At 32.8% G+C, this 15808-nt stretch overlaps 1 protein-coding gene across 2 annotated transcripts; it reads right to left on the bottom strand.

Moving 5' to 3' along the window:
- Positions 1–1765: 1765 nt before the first annotated feature.
- On the bottom strand, positions 1766–12515 carry LOC135847802 (formin-1-like). Of its 2 annotated transcripts, XM_065367520.1 has the most exons (4): positions 11619–12515; positions 4958–5131; positions 3855–4852; positions 1766–1900 (listed from the first exon to the last, which is right to left on the bottom strand). In XM_065367520.1, the coding sequence occupies exons 2-4, from the start codon at positions 5000–5002 to the stop codon at positions 1870–1872; spliced, it is 1074 nt and encodes a 357-aa protein (XP_065223592.1). In that variant the 5' UTR covers positions 5003–5131; positions 11619–12515; the 3' UTR covers positions 1766–1869. The 2 variants fall into 2 exon arrangements, with proteins under 2 accessions (XP_065223592.1, XP_065223594.1); XM_065367522.1 differs by lacking the exons at positions 3855–4852; positions 4958–5131; positions 11619–12515 and adding exons at positions 2244–3243; positions 3322–3536.
- Positions 12516–15808: the final 3293 nt, after the last annotated feature.

Here is a 15808-nt window from a genome sequence, read left to right as displayed (position 1 = left end):
CTAAAACCAATGAAAATGGTCAAAAATTAATGAGATTTCAGAAAAATATTTGACAAAAATTACTTTAAAAAACATTGAAAACTCGTTCAAATGATATTCTTAGTTTATGAAAAAAAAAAATGATAAAAATTGATGAAAATCGCCAAAAAGCGATAAAATTGAGGAATTTTGAAAAAATTGCATAAAAAAGTGTTGAAAAATTGTTAAAATGACACAAGAGCGTGAAAAAAGCATGAATATCAATTAATTTGGTCGAAAAGTAATGAAAAATCTGTAAAAATTGATGAAAGCTTACGAAAAAAATTTTAAGACATGAAAAAGTGACATAAAAATGCAAAAAGAAAACTCAAATGAAATTGCAAAAAAATAATAAAAATGTAAAATTTCGATGGCTTGGTTTAAAAAACACGTAGGTAAGTCCAGGTTTTTCGAAAATGCTTTTTTTGTGGTTTCTTTAGTAAAAAAAAACGAGGAATCTGAATATAAAAACCTCGTAAGTCGAAAATGCACCCTAGCGCTGTAATCGGCGATAATCTAAGATTGAAAAACGCGTAAGTCCGACATACGAGGTTTCTATAATAAATGAAAAATACGTAAGTCCGACTTACGAGGTTTCTATTATAAAAACCACGTAACTACAAGAATTTCATCAATTTTAAATTTGAAAACCTCGTAAGTCCTCATTAAAAACCACGTAAGTCCTTTGTAAGTATGATGAAAACCTCCTATCTTGTCTTTAGAAACCTCGTATGTCCTTTCAAAGAGCTTAATTAACTACTTATAATTGATCAACCTATAAAATATCATCAGACCATACCATTAAGACCCCTAAAATATAATAATGCAATCTAAAACGGCAAATAACAACATCTGAATGATTTAAACGTTTTTTTGCTCTCCTGAAAAATTTACTGTTTTGGACTTACGTGTTATTTAAACCAAGCCATCGATTTGTAAAAATTGCATGATAAAGTACTAAAAACTTGTTGAAAAATGATATGAAAACACACAAAAAGCTATGAAATCATCAAAAATATTTTCAAAAAAAGGTCAAATGAAATTTCAATAAAAAAGAAAATATTGAAATGTGAAAAAATGAATTTGTAATTTTTATTGATGTTAATGATATGTTTTTGTATTTTGAATAAGTATACCAATACCTATCACATTGTAATTTTCACAAGTTTTGCAGAATTTCCAGTATTCTCACAATTCTTTACAAAAAAAAAGTATAAAAACTTGCAAAACTTACCGAAAATTTTTGAAAATATGCAATGAAGTTTGACAAAAGTTTGAAAAGAGTATCAAAATTAATGAAAAGTCATCAAAACGTGATGGAAATTCGTTGAATTTTGGCAAAAATTGAATAAAAAACGTGTGAAAATAACATAAAAATAAACAACAAAAAAACCAGAAAAATCAATGATTTATTATTACAGAAGAGTGGTGGATTTCAGTTTCATATTTTCAATTGGTTACAACAATGACTTTTGAGCAAGTTTCCGGACTCTGCTCCACTTTGACCAAAATTTCTAAAAATTCATCACTTTTCAGCTTTTGGTGATTTTTTAAATTTCTTTGGCTAATTTTCTATGAAAAAATCAAATTTTGATCAAACTGAGAAAGAATTTGGTTTTCATTCGTATTTTATCAGCTTAAAAAATCAATTTAGGTGGGTGGTTAAAAGTCATTCTGGAACTTTCGTTGAATGTTTGAATTTTCCATTTAAAAAATTGCGAATATGGGAGGTTGATCAAATAAAAAATTCTTGAAAAATCGGACAAAAGCCTTTATTAAATTTATCGTACAAAACACCCTTATTGATTAGGTAGGTACTCTAATGAAGTTTGAAAATTATGAGAATCTGATTCAATGCTGCTTATTATTTGTGACCAGATACCTGTAAAATGAGCAAAAAAAAAATAATTAGAAAATGTGAATGGTTCAGCCGAATTTCCTCGCAAAAGTTTCAAAGTTGGGAACAAAAATGTGTACGAGTATTTTATTGAAAACACGATGGGAAAATTTCGATTTGTGAGTCAATTAAATTCAATGATGGCTAAAGTTTTGAACAAAAATTTTTTACTTTAATAGCAGTGAGGAAAATTCACGAAATCGCCCTTTCTTCTACACCACCCTCTTTATGTGTATGACCAACAATTTTAAAAGATTAGGTACCCCAATACTTCGTCATTCTTCTATAGGAAATCCGGCCAAAACATGCTCCATAATGATAAACTTACAATAATAAAATATCGTTTAAAAGATGCACTTCTATTAAAATTTTCAAGCGAAAGGATTAATAAAACTGCCCCAATCTCTGAGTTTCGACAGCCACGAAGAACTCAAATCATCATGATCATAATGATCATTGTGATCTTCTTCAACTTCGTGCTGTGATTCATTTGGATCTGCCGAATGCTCTATCCAACCAGCTGAACTGACATATCCACCATCATATGTTGATGAGCCGTGCTCTATCGGTTTACTTGGCTCGCTCATGATCATGGGAGTCGGTTTTGGTTCAGTCATCGATGTCAACCATTCGACAAACTTGGAATCATCCAGATCGTCGTCCGAGTCATCGTGTCCATGCACTTCTCCAGGAACGCTAACGGGACTCTTGATATGATCAGGATTTTGTGCTATTCCAAGATCACTTTGGATAGGTTGATTTTCAGGAGCACTTTGGATAGGTTCATTTTGAGGCGCTGGCTGTAATATTTCAGTTGAACTGTTAAGAGCATCTACAGAACTTGAAGGAGGTTGTTGGACATCTCCTTCTGTCAACAATGGAATTTTCTGTTGTCGTCTTCGACCTAATGCGTTCTCTCTGTCTATTTGTGTCCATTCAGCCAACGATTTCATCTCCGGTGAGGAGGTTTCGGGGCGAATTTGAGCCGATGGAGGGATAGTTTGGAGACTTTGGTTGACATTTAATGATTCAGATGGTTCGGAATGAGTTGGAGGCTGCGAAGGATGATTTGGATCCGTTAGTTCAGGAACTCCCGGATAAAGAGAAGGTATTGGCGAAGGTGTTTCAGTCTTTTCAGCCGGATTATTTTGAGGGGCTTGGCTTAAATCCATGTTGAGCAGTCCATTCAACATTTCTTGTAGACTTTGGTCATCTTCAGCTAAACCTGTTTCAGATACAAGTTTCTTCAAGTCATTCAAGAAGTCTTCGGATACACCTGGGTCGTTGGTAAGAGATCCGAAATCGAATCCTGGGAAGCAAATAGCTTGCTAAAACAATCACATGGGCTTAATTTTGGGTGGTACTAAGATAAATTCAACGTGTAAATGATTGATCTGATTTCTTACCTCGATCAAGATTGCGAAAGATGTCCAAATAAAGATATTCATCGTGTAAAGCGAAACTTGCGTTGTACGTTTAGGCCTATACTTCGATAAATTGTACTTATGACTCGAAAACAGAACGGAATATCGCTTCGAAGCTCGACCACCAGTTTTTAATTAAAACAAATGGGCTGGTGCCAGTTGACGAAAATTCATCATAATTGTTTCGAAATTTATTACACGCGTAGAACACGCTGTTGCGTAAATTCCACTCGTAAATTTCCCATACGTCTTTCAAGGTTGTAAATTTTGCGTTCATTAGAGAGACATATATTTTTGAGGAAAAATGTGTTTCTCTTGTACATAATGACACACGCCAGCTTTCGATTTTCGAAACCTATCCTATTTTGTTAATTCGAAATGCCTACTCGTTTGAAATTCTCATAACCTTAGGGAAGGAGATACCATCAGCCCATAAAGAACCCTTATTAGAAGTGCATCTTTTCGATTTTTACCCTATAATTCAATTTTCTAGTAAAATATTCCAGAATACTTACGCTATGAATTTATCGATGGGAAAATAGTAGAGGAATTTTTCAAGTACGTTCTGTACAACCGAACCTTCAGGTGGTATGGGACCTTGATGATTAATAGAGTTCACATGATCCATATGTCTGTCTCTGGAGTGTCCATCTTTATCATGATGATGCTCTTTACCCTCATGATCCCGAATAATATGATCAGGATGAATAAGATTACCTTCAGAAGTCAATAAAGTTGGTCCACTATGTCCGAGGTGATCTTTACTGGGATCATGAGGAGGATGCCCCATATGTACAATATGTTGGCCTTCTTTCGACCCATGGTGCTCACCATGAACGTCTTTATTGACACCATCGCCACCGGTCAAAAAACTATATAATCTCCCAAGACTAGGCAGTGGGCTGGGGAACAAGGTAGATATAGGATTTTGCAAATCCTTCACTAGTGATTTTCGTAATTCACCTTGTCTGTGTTCATCATGAGGATTCTCTCGAAGATCCGAGATTGCTTTATCAGTGTGTTTAAAATTCTGCTTCATGTTGTGTTTTCCAATAGAACCCATATCGTTAAGTACTTTCTTAAAACTTTGCTCTACTTTTGACCAGTGATCTTCGTGATGGTCTCGTCTGTGTCCGTCTTTTTCAGCAGCAGCATCTTGAGCCTTTTGTATCGCGTAGTCGCGTAAATGTTTCCAAAACTCTGTGGAAGATTTTTGTAATTTTTCTATTGGTTCGCCGTAGCTAGTGGTACGTTTTAGTATGCCCAGTAGAGAGTTATCGATTATAGGACCAGGAGGTGGTGATGAAGGAGTTGGTACGTGGTGTAAATTCGGATCTGGGATGTGGCCTGGTACAGGAGCGGCGTAATTTGGTGGAATTATTTGGCCTGTTTGTGGTGGTGGTGGTGTTGGTGGAGGAGGAGGAGGAAGAGGAGGAGAGTGATTTGTATGTCCATCTCCGTGAACTTGACCGATTGGTGTTCCATCTGAATGTTCGCTTGGCGAGATGATGGACTAGAAAAATGTACAAAATTATCATTTTACATATTTTTCGTGAGAATACTCGATCGTATGTCTAACTCATTAGTGATTACGACTTTACGAGCTGATTTTTCTTACCCCGATCAAATTGCAGAATAGAACTAGCGTTAGAACTCGGAACATTTTTGGTTCACACGAAGTAAAAAATATCAAAAATGTTGGTGGTATTTTGGAAGTAAGAATGAGATAGTGTTTTTTTTCCAAATGGCTGGTTGGAGTTGGGTGATAAAGTTTGATGCAACGTTGTTCGACCTATAACAAGTTGAAATGAAGGAATGAAATATCGGCATTATTATTTCAATGGATGATGAACATCTTCAAGCTATACTTTTCAGTATCGACAACAAGGTATATGTGAGGGCGCGTACGGAAAGGGACCTAACGACCAAAAAAAAAAAAAGTTCTCTGAAATTGTTGTAGGAACTCTGTAAAGGGTTCCTACAACAATTTCAGAGAACTTTTTTTTTTTTTTTTTTGGTCGTTAGGTCCCTTTCCGTACGCGCCCTCACATATTGCAAAATCATAGGAGCGAGAAAGTGTTTGTCATTATGGTACCTCTGTAATGCAAATGGAATAATGGGAAAAAATTACGTTTCAAATTACATACAAAGTTCTTTAAGAGTGCAAAAATATACCAAAAATCAAAATTTTGATAGGAATAGAAATTATTAAACTGATAATTATAGGTAGGTAATTGCTTATGCTTACCTCACGATATTACATATTTGCAATCTACATGAAAAAAGATTCACTTTTTTTTACTTTTGAATGAATTTTTGGGAAAAACTTTTTCCCGAAAAAGTTATTGAAAATTAGACTTGGTAGGTAGGTACACGTAAATTATCATGTCATTTTTGGCATCCATTTAGTGATTGGTACATATTTGGTATGTTGCTGGTTGCTGGCAATTCACAGTAAATTACTGGCATGTAATTTTCGGTAAATTACTATCTAGTAATTTTTGATCAATTACTGGTCAATTTTGGTAAATTAATGGTAAGTTTTGGTAAATTAATATGACCATTTTTGTCCAATTTTAGGTAGGTGATTTCTTGATAATTGAGTACAGGTAATTTCTAGTAAATTACAAGTAACTTTTGGTAAATTACAGGTAATTTCTGGTAATTTCCAGGTAATTTCCAGTGAATTACAGGTAACTTCTGGTAAATTACAGGTAATTTTTGGTAAATTACTTATAAATTATAGTAGATTTTAGGTAGTATATGGGAATTTACAGATAATTACTGGAAATTTACAGCTAACTTCTGGCGAAATACAGGTAATTTCTGGTAAACCACAGGTAATTTCTGGTAAGTAACAGGTAACTTCTGGTAAATCAAAGGTAATTTTTGGCAAATTTCATGTAATTTCTGGTAAATTTCAAGTAATCTCTGGTAAATTACAGGTAATTTATGGTGAATACTGAATTTTATGCAACTTCTGGTAAATTTTATGTAATTTTTGATAAACTTTATGCAATTTCTGGTAATTTTTGGTAAATTACAGGTAATGTTAACTAATTTACAGGTAATTTTTAGTAAATTACTTATAATTTACTGTTTACAGTGGATTTTGGGTAATACCTGTTAACTTACAGGTAAATTCTGTTGAATTACAAGGAATTTTAGGTTACATCATACATGTAATTTTTGGTAAACTACAGGTAATTTATGGTAAATTACAGGTAGTTTTCTAGTAAATTACAGGTAATTGGTGGTAAATTACAGGTAATTTCTGGTAAATTACAGGTAATTTCTGGTAAATTACAGGTAATTTCTGGTAAATTACAGGTAATTTCTGGTAAATTACAGGTAATTTCTGGTAAATTACAGGTAATTTCTGGTAAATTACAGGTAATTTCTGGTAAATTACAGGTAATTTCTGGTAAATAGCAGGTGATTTCTGGTAAATTACAGGTAATTTTTGGTAAATTACGGGTAATTTTTGGTAAATTACGGGTAATTTTTGGTATATTACAGGTAATTTCTGGTCAATTATAGCCTACAGGTATATTCTGGTAAATTACAGGTAATTTTATTTTCTGGTAAATTACAGGTAATCTTTGGTAAATTACAGGTTGCTTTTAGTAAATTTTATTCAATTTCTGGTAAGTTTTGTTTAATTTCTGGTAAATTACTGGTATTTTCAAGTAATTTACAGGGAATTTTTGGTAAATTGATGGTCAATTAAGTCAATTTTGGTAAGCTGTCGGTAATTATTGGTAAGGTATTGGTAACTTTTGGTAAAATGCAGGAAATGTTTGGCCAGTTATTGGTGATTTCTAGTTCGTACGTATATTATACTGATGATTCGACTATTCATAGAAAAATTTGCCATTTTGCTGTAAGACAGGTAGTTTTTGGTAAATTTTTACATACTATATCTACCAGCACTTTTTAGTGCATAACCAGTAATTTCCGACAAACTACTTGTAATTTTTGGTAAAAATCTGTTGAATTATTATTTCTGGGAAAGTGTTACTTATTCAGCCATTTTTGGTAAATTACTAATACTTAATTCTTGTAATTTTTGGAAAATTACTAAAAATTTTGTAAATTTTGGAAAATTAATGGTATTAAGTAATTAGTTGATTTTTGATTTTTTAAGAAAACAAGAAAAAGGAATACTATGGTAATTTTTGGTAATTTTGCATTAATTTGGTAACTACAATAAATTGCAGGTAGGTACCTAACATTAAATTATTGGAAAATCAATATGCTGCTTAGTGCTTGGTTTGTACATTCGGACTTGTCCAGTAGAGGAGTAATGCAGGGTAAAGTCACCAGTAGTTGACATGATCCAGTAGTTGACACCTACGTCACAAAAATCGCCATTTTGGTGTCCCAGTGTGATCATTGAAAACACTGATTGCACTAAAAATTAATTCAAACCTCGCTTATTATTGACCGTGAGTTAGGTGATGATTATCAGTCATACTTTTTGCGTTTTATCAACTTTTATTTTCACCATGAAAATTTTGCAAAGTGTTTTACAATTATTTTCTACATCAAACAATTTTGAACATTTTGAGATGGTTATTATACCATTTGAAAGCTAATGAGATACACTTTCTTTCTAACTACTTTTGATTGATTCATAATCACATTTTCATGCTCGATAAGCCGGGTGTGAATTACTGGGGGTTTTTGGGCACTTTTTGAAATGATCGTAAAAATCTCAAAAATGCACTTACGAATGTGAAACACAAATCAAAATGTAAGGAAAACTGTGTTCTTTTAGATGTACATACTTACCAAAGTTTTCAAAAAAATATCAACTTGAGCTGTAGATTGTTTTTTATCAAAAAGTATCAAAAATCTGTTCAACCACTGGCGACTTTACCCTACCGTATTTAAAAATGTTGTAGCAAATGTAATTAAGATGCCTACATGACTTTAAAAAATTCTTAAACAAAATGAAAAAAAAAGCTTCAAACTTTTTGAAAATTTTGCACACCTAATTCTAGTAGGTACATATAAAGTTACCTAGACCTAAGCATGAATCTTCAAAAAAAAAATTGCGGTCAATGTGGGGTAGGTAGAGTTACTTATATGACTTCATAATAATTCAAAATAAAAAATCCTAATGGAAATGGAATCTGGAATAGATAATAATTGAACTGTTTTTCTTAAAATTGGTGTTTTCTACTGAAATTTTTCATTTTCTCGCGGATTTTTGAAAACAAATAACTACTCTCCTTTATAAATTATTAAGCCCTCGCTTTCTCAAATTAAAAAAAAAAAAAAAAAAAACGTGAACTCATCTTTAGCAGAACTGGTTTTGAATTTAGGTAAAACCCTGTTTTTCAGACATGCAACTTTCATTTTTGTCACTCAATGAATAAAAATTGCCAAAATTTGAATTGAATGCAGGCAAAAAGTACAATCAATTTTTAGATTCATTATTCCTAAATTGCTCAACGTTCTGCCCCAATTTGTATCAGATGAAACCAGCGAATATTATGTAATCTCCATATTAATGTACCTGCGTATTTGTTCTATGTAGAGAGAAGGTAATTTTCAGAAATTTTGGTAAGATTCAACGATTTTTTAAACATTTTTTTAAAGATTTGTAAATTTTTAGTACTTTTTTCTATTGAACCATCACAATCACGATGTAGGGATGTTAAGAAAAATGGAATTTTCTGTGATTCAATAGATACATGAAATAATTTTGAAACGCTGATAAAGACTAATAAATATACTTAGGTTCAAAAAAATCTTAAATTTCAGGATCTCAACTTTTAAATTGATACAAGTTGTTAAATGCAATAAAAAACTGCAATTGATGAAGAAAATTAAAAGCATCACATTCGCAACAGAATAGAGTTTTTTTTTTTTTTTTTTAAAGCAATGAGCAAACAATCATGCAATTTTAACTAGTCGAGGAGTCAAGTAGACTTCGAAATTCCTCATCACAATGGAGAAACGATTTCATTAACAAAGTCCACAATTAACAATTAAGATTCAATCTTCAACGTGTATTAAGTAAGCAGATGACGTGCAATAATATCTATACAGTCGTCGTCGAATTAATCAAGTGCTACCTGATCTCACCAGTACTATTCTCTATCACTGTCTATAGCTAAGTATATCGTATATCCTTTCTTCTCTCCCCTCGACCTTTTGTAGCATAAAATGTAACAAACATCGCTTTAGAGTACCTACAAACTTTAATTACGTTCAGTCGATTGAAAATTTCACTCGAATTACATCTAGTAGGTAGATGAATATTCCTCCATCTTATCTCGAAAGACAGTGACGACGAGGAGAGAGGAATGATACACCAACACGAGTTACAGTTAATAGTGAAACATTGTAGCAAAAGGGTTAGGTGGTAATAAATAAATAGGTTTATGTAATGAGCAATACGACTTGTAAATTCGTAGGGGAAGAAATGAGAAAGTGTAATTTTAAGACTATATCAAGAGATTTATGAAAAAAAGGAAATTTTATTTCGCCAAAATGATGGAATTAACGGAGTTTGGTACTATCTTTCATCTTAGGTGCCCTTTTTACAAAATATGTAGATATAAGTATTCGACACGTTTAATAAGCAAATAATTGAGGGGTAGAGAGTCAAAGTGGGAACTGTCCAATGAGCACTTTTTTTCAGGAACCGCAAAAAACTGTGGTGAAGGCGCGTGTTGACTAAATGAGTCGAATATGCCCTTAGGTTGTTCACTGATACCAGCTCTATCGGGCCACCAAAAATTTCCACCTCCCCGCCCCCCTATCAAAACTTACGAGCATTTTAAGTTTGGAGAATTCCGGTTTTCATTCGACTTTTTTTTTTAATGGCTATTTATGGCTATTTGTGGTAGATTTCAAAGACCGACACAGTGCGCATTGTATTTTTCAGACGATTCTACATTAGGGGGCAACTTTTTTCTCAATAAAAATTCATACTGGTAGATTTTGAAAAATTTTTTTAAAGAAAAAATGAAAAATTTTATAATACCAAAATTTATAGAAAAATGATCAATTATAACGCAATAAACATTGAAATCACTTCTATGGTAATCCATGCGCACTGTTTACATCGTCAGCCACTTTGAGTGCAAAGGTCGAGTGAAACCGGAATTATCCATGCGGATAATTCCACATCTGACTCCACCTACCAACTTTGGAGGCCGCTAACTGTGTCAGTTAAATAGGTAGGTAAATTCTGTTTACACCATTCGATGCGCCTACTTAAACCGTAACCGAAACCATCAAAATCTCATTTTTCATTTTCATGGCGGAATTCCCACTTTGACTCTGCACCCCTCAATTTTCTTCGCTATAAAAGCTCCCAAAAAAGCGTGGGGTTTTCACTTTTTCACGAAAATTCTCTAGTATTACGATTACTGGTCATGTGTCATTGTTTTTAAAATGTGTATCGTTTTTTTTTACCTTTTTGAAAATTTAAATTTTCCAAATTTGATTTGACTCGCGTCTCAGTCAAACTACAACGTTTCGATTCGAGCTTATCGCTTTTCATTTCACAGTGAAAATATTTTCTGCATGAGGTGGTACCTACATAACATACCAATATGGCATAATTAGCAGCCTTTTACGAACCAAAAACATTCCAAAATGCTTCGATAGTTTTTCCAATCGGTGTACGAAAATAGGTACGTAAAACGCATAGTTTATAGGTAAACCACACAATCAAACGGCTGAGGCGAAACGATGCGACGTATTCATAATTAATTCGTTATACCTTTTCTACCATATACACGATGGATACTTTTGCGTTGTATTGTACCCAGTAGTACTTTATATTCTAGTCGAGTTACCTCGTGTCTTCCTCTGCTGCTTTTGTTTTCGTAAACTCGTAGAATAGATATGCGAAAATTAAACTCGGCGGTTAACTAAACAAGTGTTTACTTTTAACCGAGTATATAAACTAATTACACTCGAAATCGCTCCATTTTATTTATCTCTCTCCTACATGTCCAGGTCCACTCCCGTCCAGCTCAGATCACCACAAAGATATCCTATCAAAGACCTTATTACAGGTACTCGCGTGTATGAGGTATAAGGGTAAGTAGGTATTTTCAATTTCATTCCTTATTCTCGCCCCTCATATTATACAGTTTACTCGTCATCTCGTCGAGAATTCGCTAATGAGGCATTTTCGAAAGGATGAAACGTAGGTACCTTTTACAGGAATATTTCTGACATTTTGACCTGTTTCTTCGAGGAAAGATTTTATTATTTTTTTTATTTTTAAGTATGATGAGTGAAATACGTACCTGCGCGATAGTAATGAAAAAATTGATTATTCGATTCGATTTTTATGATGCGAATAATAAAAATTAAACACGTAGGTACAGAACTTGAAAGAAACATTTACTAATTTATTTGACACGTAGAAAACACAAAAATGAAAAATTACGTTTTACAGCTTATGTTGCATATACTTAATAAATGTTCATATACTCGTATTTCTCGGGAAAATTTTCTGCTCGCAAAATCGTATATTTTTTTTTCATCAAAAGCACACTTGTTCATTACGAAGTTGGTACATGTGTGTGACTCGTTGCAATTTTTCGAATATCATGGCGTTTAGAACTTAAAAGATTGGCAAAAAAAACTCTATTACAAAACGTCGTGATTATTCAAATGATTCTCAAAAGGTGCGAGTGGAAAAAGATTAGATCTGATTGGATCAAATCAGGAAAATTAGCATACGAGTATCTGATCACATCTGAGTTTATCCAAACTGATGATATCATGCTCGTATCTATGCAGAGTAAAAAGATGAAATATGATTAAATCCAATCAGATCTGTTTGGGCTTATTAGATTAAATCTATAATTAGGTTTGTGTACAACTGCTCAAATAAGTATATTTGATCAGGTCTGATTAGATCCGATTAGATCGAGGCATTCATTTGATTCAATTTGATTGGATGGCCAAACGGACGTTTAGATCCGATCAGAATTGATCACTTGATCAGATCTAATCATTCTCCCATGGGCTTAGAGCTTGGGACTTGTTTTTGTAACCATTCTTTCGAAACCATGAGGCGTTTTTTAAAATTTACACGTACCTACTAAAATAAAAATTTACCATCACCCCCCGCCGCTCCTCTCTTTTTTTCTGGCCCGGACTCGAATTCCACGTCAAATCTCTAGAAATTATTGAAAACTGTGACTCTGAATCAATTTCTCCCGATGCAAATGGATTTTCAATTTTATCAACGTTGTTGGTAGAATTTTCTGCAGTTTTAGGACCAGCAGTTAATTTCCAGATGTGTGGTACTAGATTTTCCAATTCTATTGTCGATGATGCGATCGCTTTGTTCGCCATTTCGAAAACTTGATTCGTCACAGAAGGATCCGAGGACTGAACTTGTTGAAAATTGGATGTTATTGGAGTGCCATCTACGAAAATCTACGCAGAATAAATAATAGGTATAGGTACTACATTATAAACCTTGGTGTGAATTTTTCGCGATAAAATATCTAATCTGTACTAGGTATATTTGAGGATTAGGTATACGAAAATATCTATACCTATCTAGACTTACCAAAACAGAAGAAAATGTGCAAACAAAAATTAAATTCATTTTATGCGACATGATTACCGAGATACTTCGATGTGAACTTGTGAACTCAACTATAGATATATCAACGCTTATATAGTGGAATTCCAAAACGTGCGAACCATATTACAAAACGTACATGGTACCTACATACGAAGAAATTTAAATTTTAAAAATACAATTTCAACTGCCTAATGAAATTACCGCTCTAAAAAATATTACTCGCAATATTGCCGTGTACAAATTGAACGTCACATTAAATTTTTTCCTTTTGTAATTGATATTAAGCCCGCTGCGTTTGAAGTTCTAGCGATGAATGGAGACTGTTGAAAATTATTGTTTTATTTATTCGCTATTTTTAAAACTACTGCGCATCTACTCGTATGACGATTTGTTCTATAACAATGAAATTATACATTACAAGGGACATTTAGGCTTTTGGATGAGTTTTAAATAGATTCTTAATGTACTTCTATTACAAAAATAACTGGATCAATAAACCATTGTTTTATCGAATCTTCTAAAAATAAATTCTAATTTTTAGTCCAAATTATACGTAGGTATCTGCTTACTTTTTTCAGATTACTCGATCGTTTTCGTTTTAAATTTTTTTTCTCGAAAAATGGGATGAAATTTCAGAGGCGTGGTAAGCAGGGAAAGAGGGCCGGGATAGGTGTAGGGAGTATCTCACCCCCTACACCCCCTCCCCAAAGACAGCGAAATTAAGTAGAAAAGATGAGAATTTTGGGGAAAAAATTGTGTATCTGTATACGAGTAAGCAAGGAAAATCAAAAAAACAGGGAGTTTTTACTGCTTGAATAATCAATTTTCAAAAATTTTCGTGCTCGCTTCGCTCGGGCTCGGGCCAAATCATTTTCCTTCTCTTATGTCCGGCCATAAAATCCCCCCCCCCCAACAAAATGGTCTCTCCAGTGCATATTTCGGTCAAAAATGCCAGAAAGTCTCAACTTCTACTAAAATATCAAAAAATATTATATTTTTCGCCGAAACAATAATTTTAAATTTTTGCCAAGATCAGTTGTTTTTGAAAATATTAGAATAATATTAAGTATGTCCTGAAAAAATGAAGAATTGAGAATTTTTGAGAGCTTTAGCCCTCACTTTTTTAAATATTATAATTTCGTGAAAATTAAAAATTCAATAGCTGAAAACCGATTTTTTATTGTATTTATCATAAAAATTTCCGGAATGATTTTGTTTAACGTTTCGAATTATTTTCCTTTCCTTTTCTGTGACCAAAATTGGAGGGTTGAAAAACTGACTTCCCACAGCCCACTTCGAAAGTAATGTTGTTTTACTTTCAAAAAATTATTAATTTTCAAAAGCTTTTGTACAAAAATCCTAACTTTTGTCGAAATTGTCAAAAAATACAATTTCTTCTGACAACCCTGTTATTGACCAAGATTTTTAAAAAGTCTCAGGTTTATTTTTTGAAAAAATTATTTTAAAATTCCAACTTTTTTCAAAATTTCCTTTAAAAAAAGTCCTGTTTTTAGCCAACATTTTCAATCAATTTTTTCCATTTATAATACAAAATGTGCTAGGCTCAGAAAATTCCTAACTGCAGTTTTTTTTTTTTTATGAAATCAGTGATAGGTAGGTAACTACTCATAAAGCAACCCTCCTATTTAAACGGGATCGTGATTTTTGGAACGAGCAAGGTGCATAATATTAAAATGTTTTGCATCAGTTATTTTACTTTTCGAATTAGCTTCTGCTCTTGCTTTACTCGGGCAGATTTAAATTCTATTGTGCAATTTTTCAAAAAATTTCAAGCATGAAAAATCAATTTCAGAGAAAAATAACTGAATCAATTCCTGCAATTGACAGGGACGAAAATGAAGATTTTGTTTGTAAGATGGGAGGAGTGCTGAATAAAAAACGTTTTTCCAAAATTCGTATTTTTTTGGTGGAAAACAATGTTTTTTATGTAACGACTTTGATTTTCTTTTTCTTTGAATGATGTTTTTTTTTAGAAATTCCAACTTTGAAAAACAAATCAAACAGAGGCCTGAACAAACTGAGGGCAAAAGCTTTCGAAAATGCGTGGGTGAAAGAGCTTTGTTTTTTTTTACGCAAGGAGATTTTAAATTTTTTTGGTTTCAGAATTTTAGAATTGGTACATGATGAAGAAAGCAGACCCAAACCAAGTGAGGGCGAAAGATTTCGAAAATGTTCTGTTCTCTTTTTGAATTTGATTTTCAAAGGTCAAAACGCCAACAAAATTACAAAAAATAACACGAAAAAAATTTCAACTTTTCGATTTTGGATTTAGTAGAACAATTTAAATATTTTGTTAAGTAGGCTACATATGTATATGTTGTGTACCAAGTCCGAAATTGTACAATTCGGGGTTGGTACAGCCAATTTTGTACCATCTCCGAAGTGTCCGGACCAAGTGTGAATATTACTTTTTCATCGGACTTGGTTTGTACCATGCCCGGAGGGTCCGGACAAAGTGTTCGACTTGGTACAATTGTGTTGTGCAAAGTCCGAAATATAGTTTTATACCGAATGAATTCGAATTTTACATCCCTTTATACCACAAATATTGAACCAAATAAAAGGAAATTTTAAGATGACTCTAAAATACACCACCAGCAAAATTTTCAGGTGCTGAAATTCATTTGTTGATTTTTGGGGAATTTTTAAAGATTCAAATATTGCTATGCTCACTTCTCAAGAAAAAAAAATAAAAAGATCAAATTGAGGTACTAACTAAAATGCTGAAATTTGGTTTTTACTTTCTATTTTTAACTTCTCGAGTCATGAAGTTCTCATACCTTACTCATTTGAAAACTATGCACTGAAACTTAGATTCCTAATTCATTTTTTTATGGATTTTTCAAAGTCAAAATTTTACCAAAATTGTCG

The sequence above is a fragment of the Planococcus citri genome, chromosome 5 (assembly GCF_950023065.1).
Source record: "Planococcus citri chromosome 5, ihPlaCitr1.1, whole genome shotgun sequence".
In the NCBI taxonomy this organism is placed as follows: domain Eukaryota; kingdom Metazoa; phylum Arthropoda; class Insecta; order Hemiptera; family Pseudococcidae; genus Planococcus; species Planococcus citri.
The sequence above is the reverse complement of the archived record's forward strand: the minus strand, read 5'-3'. Positions and strand labels throughout refer to the sequence as shown.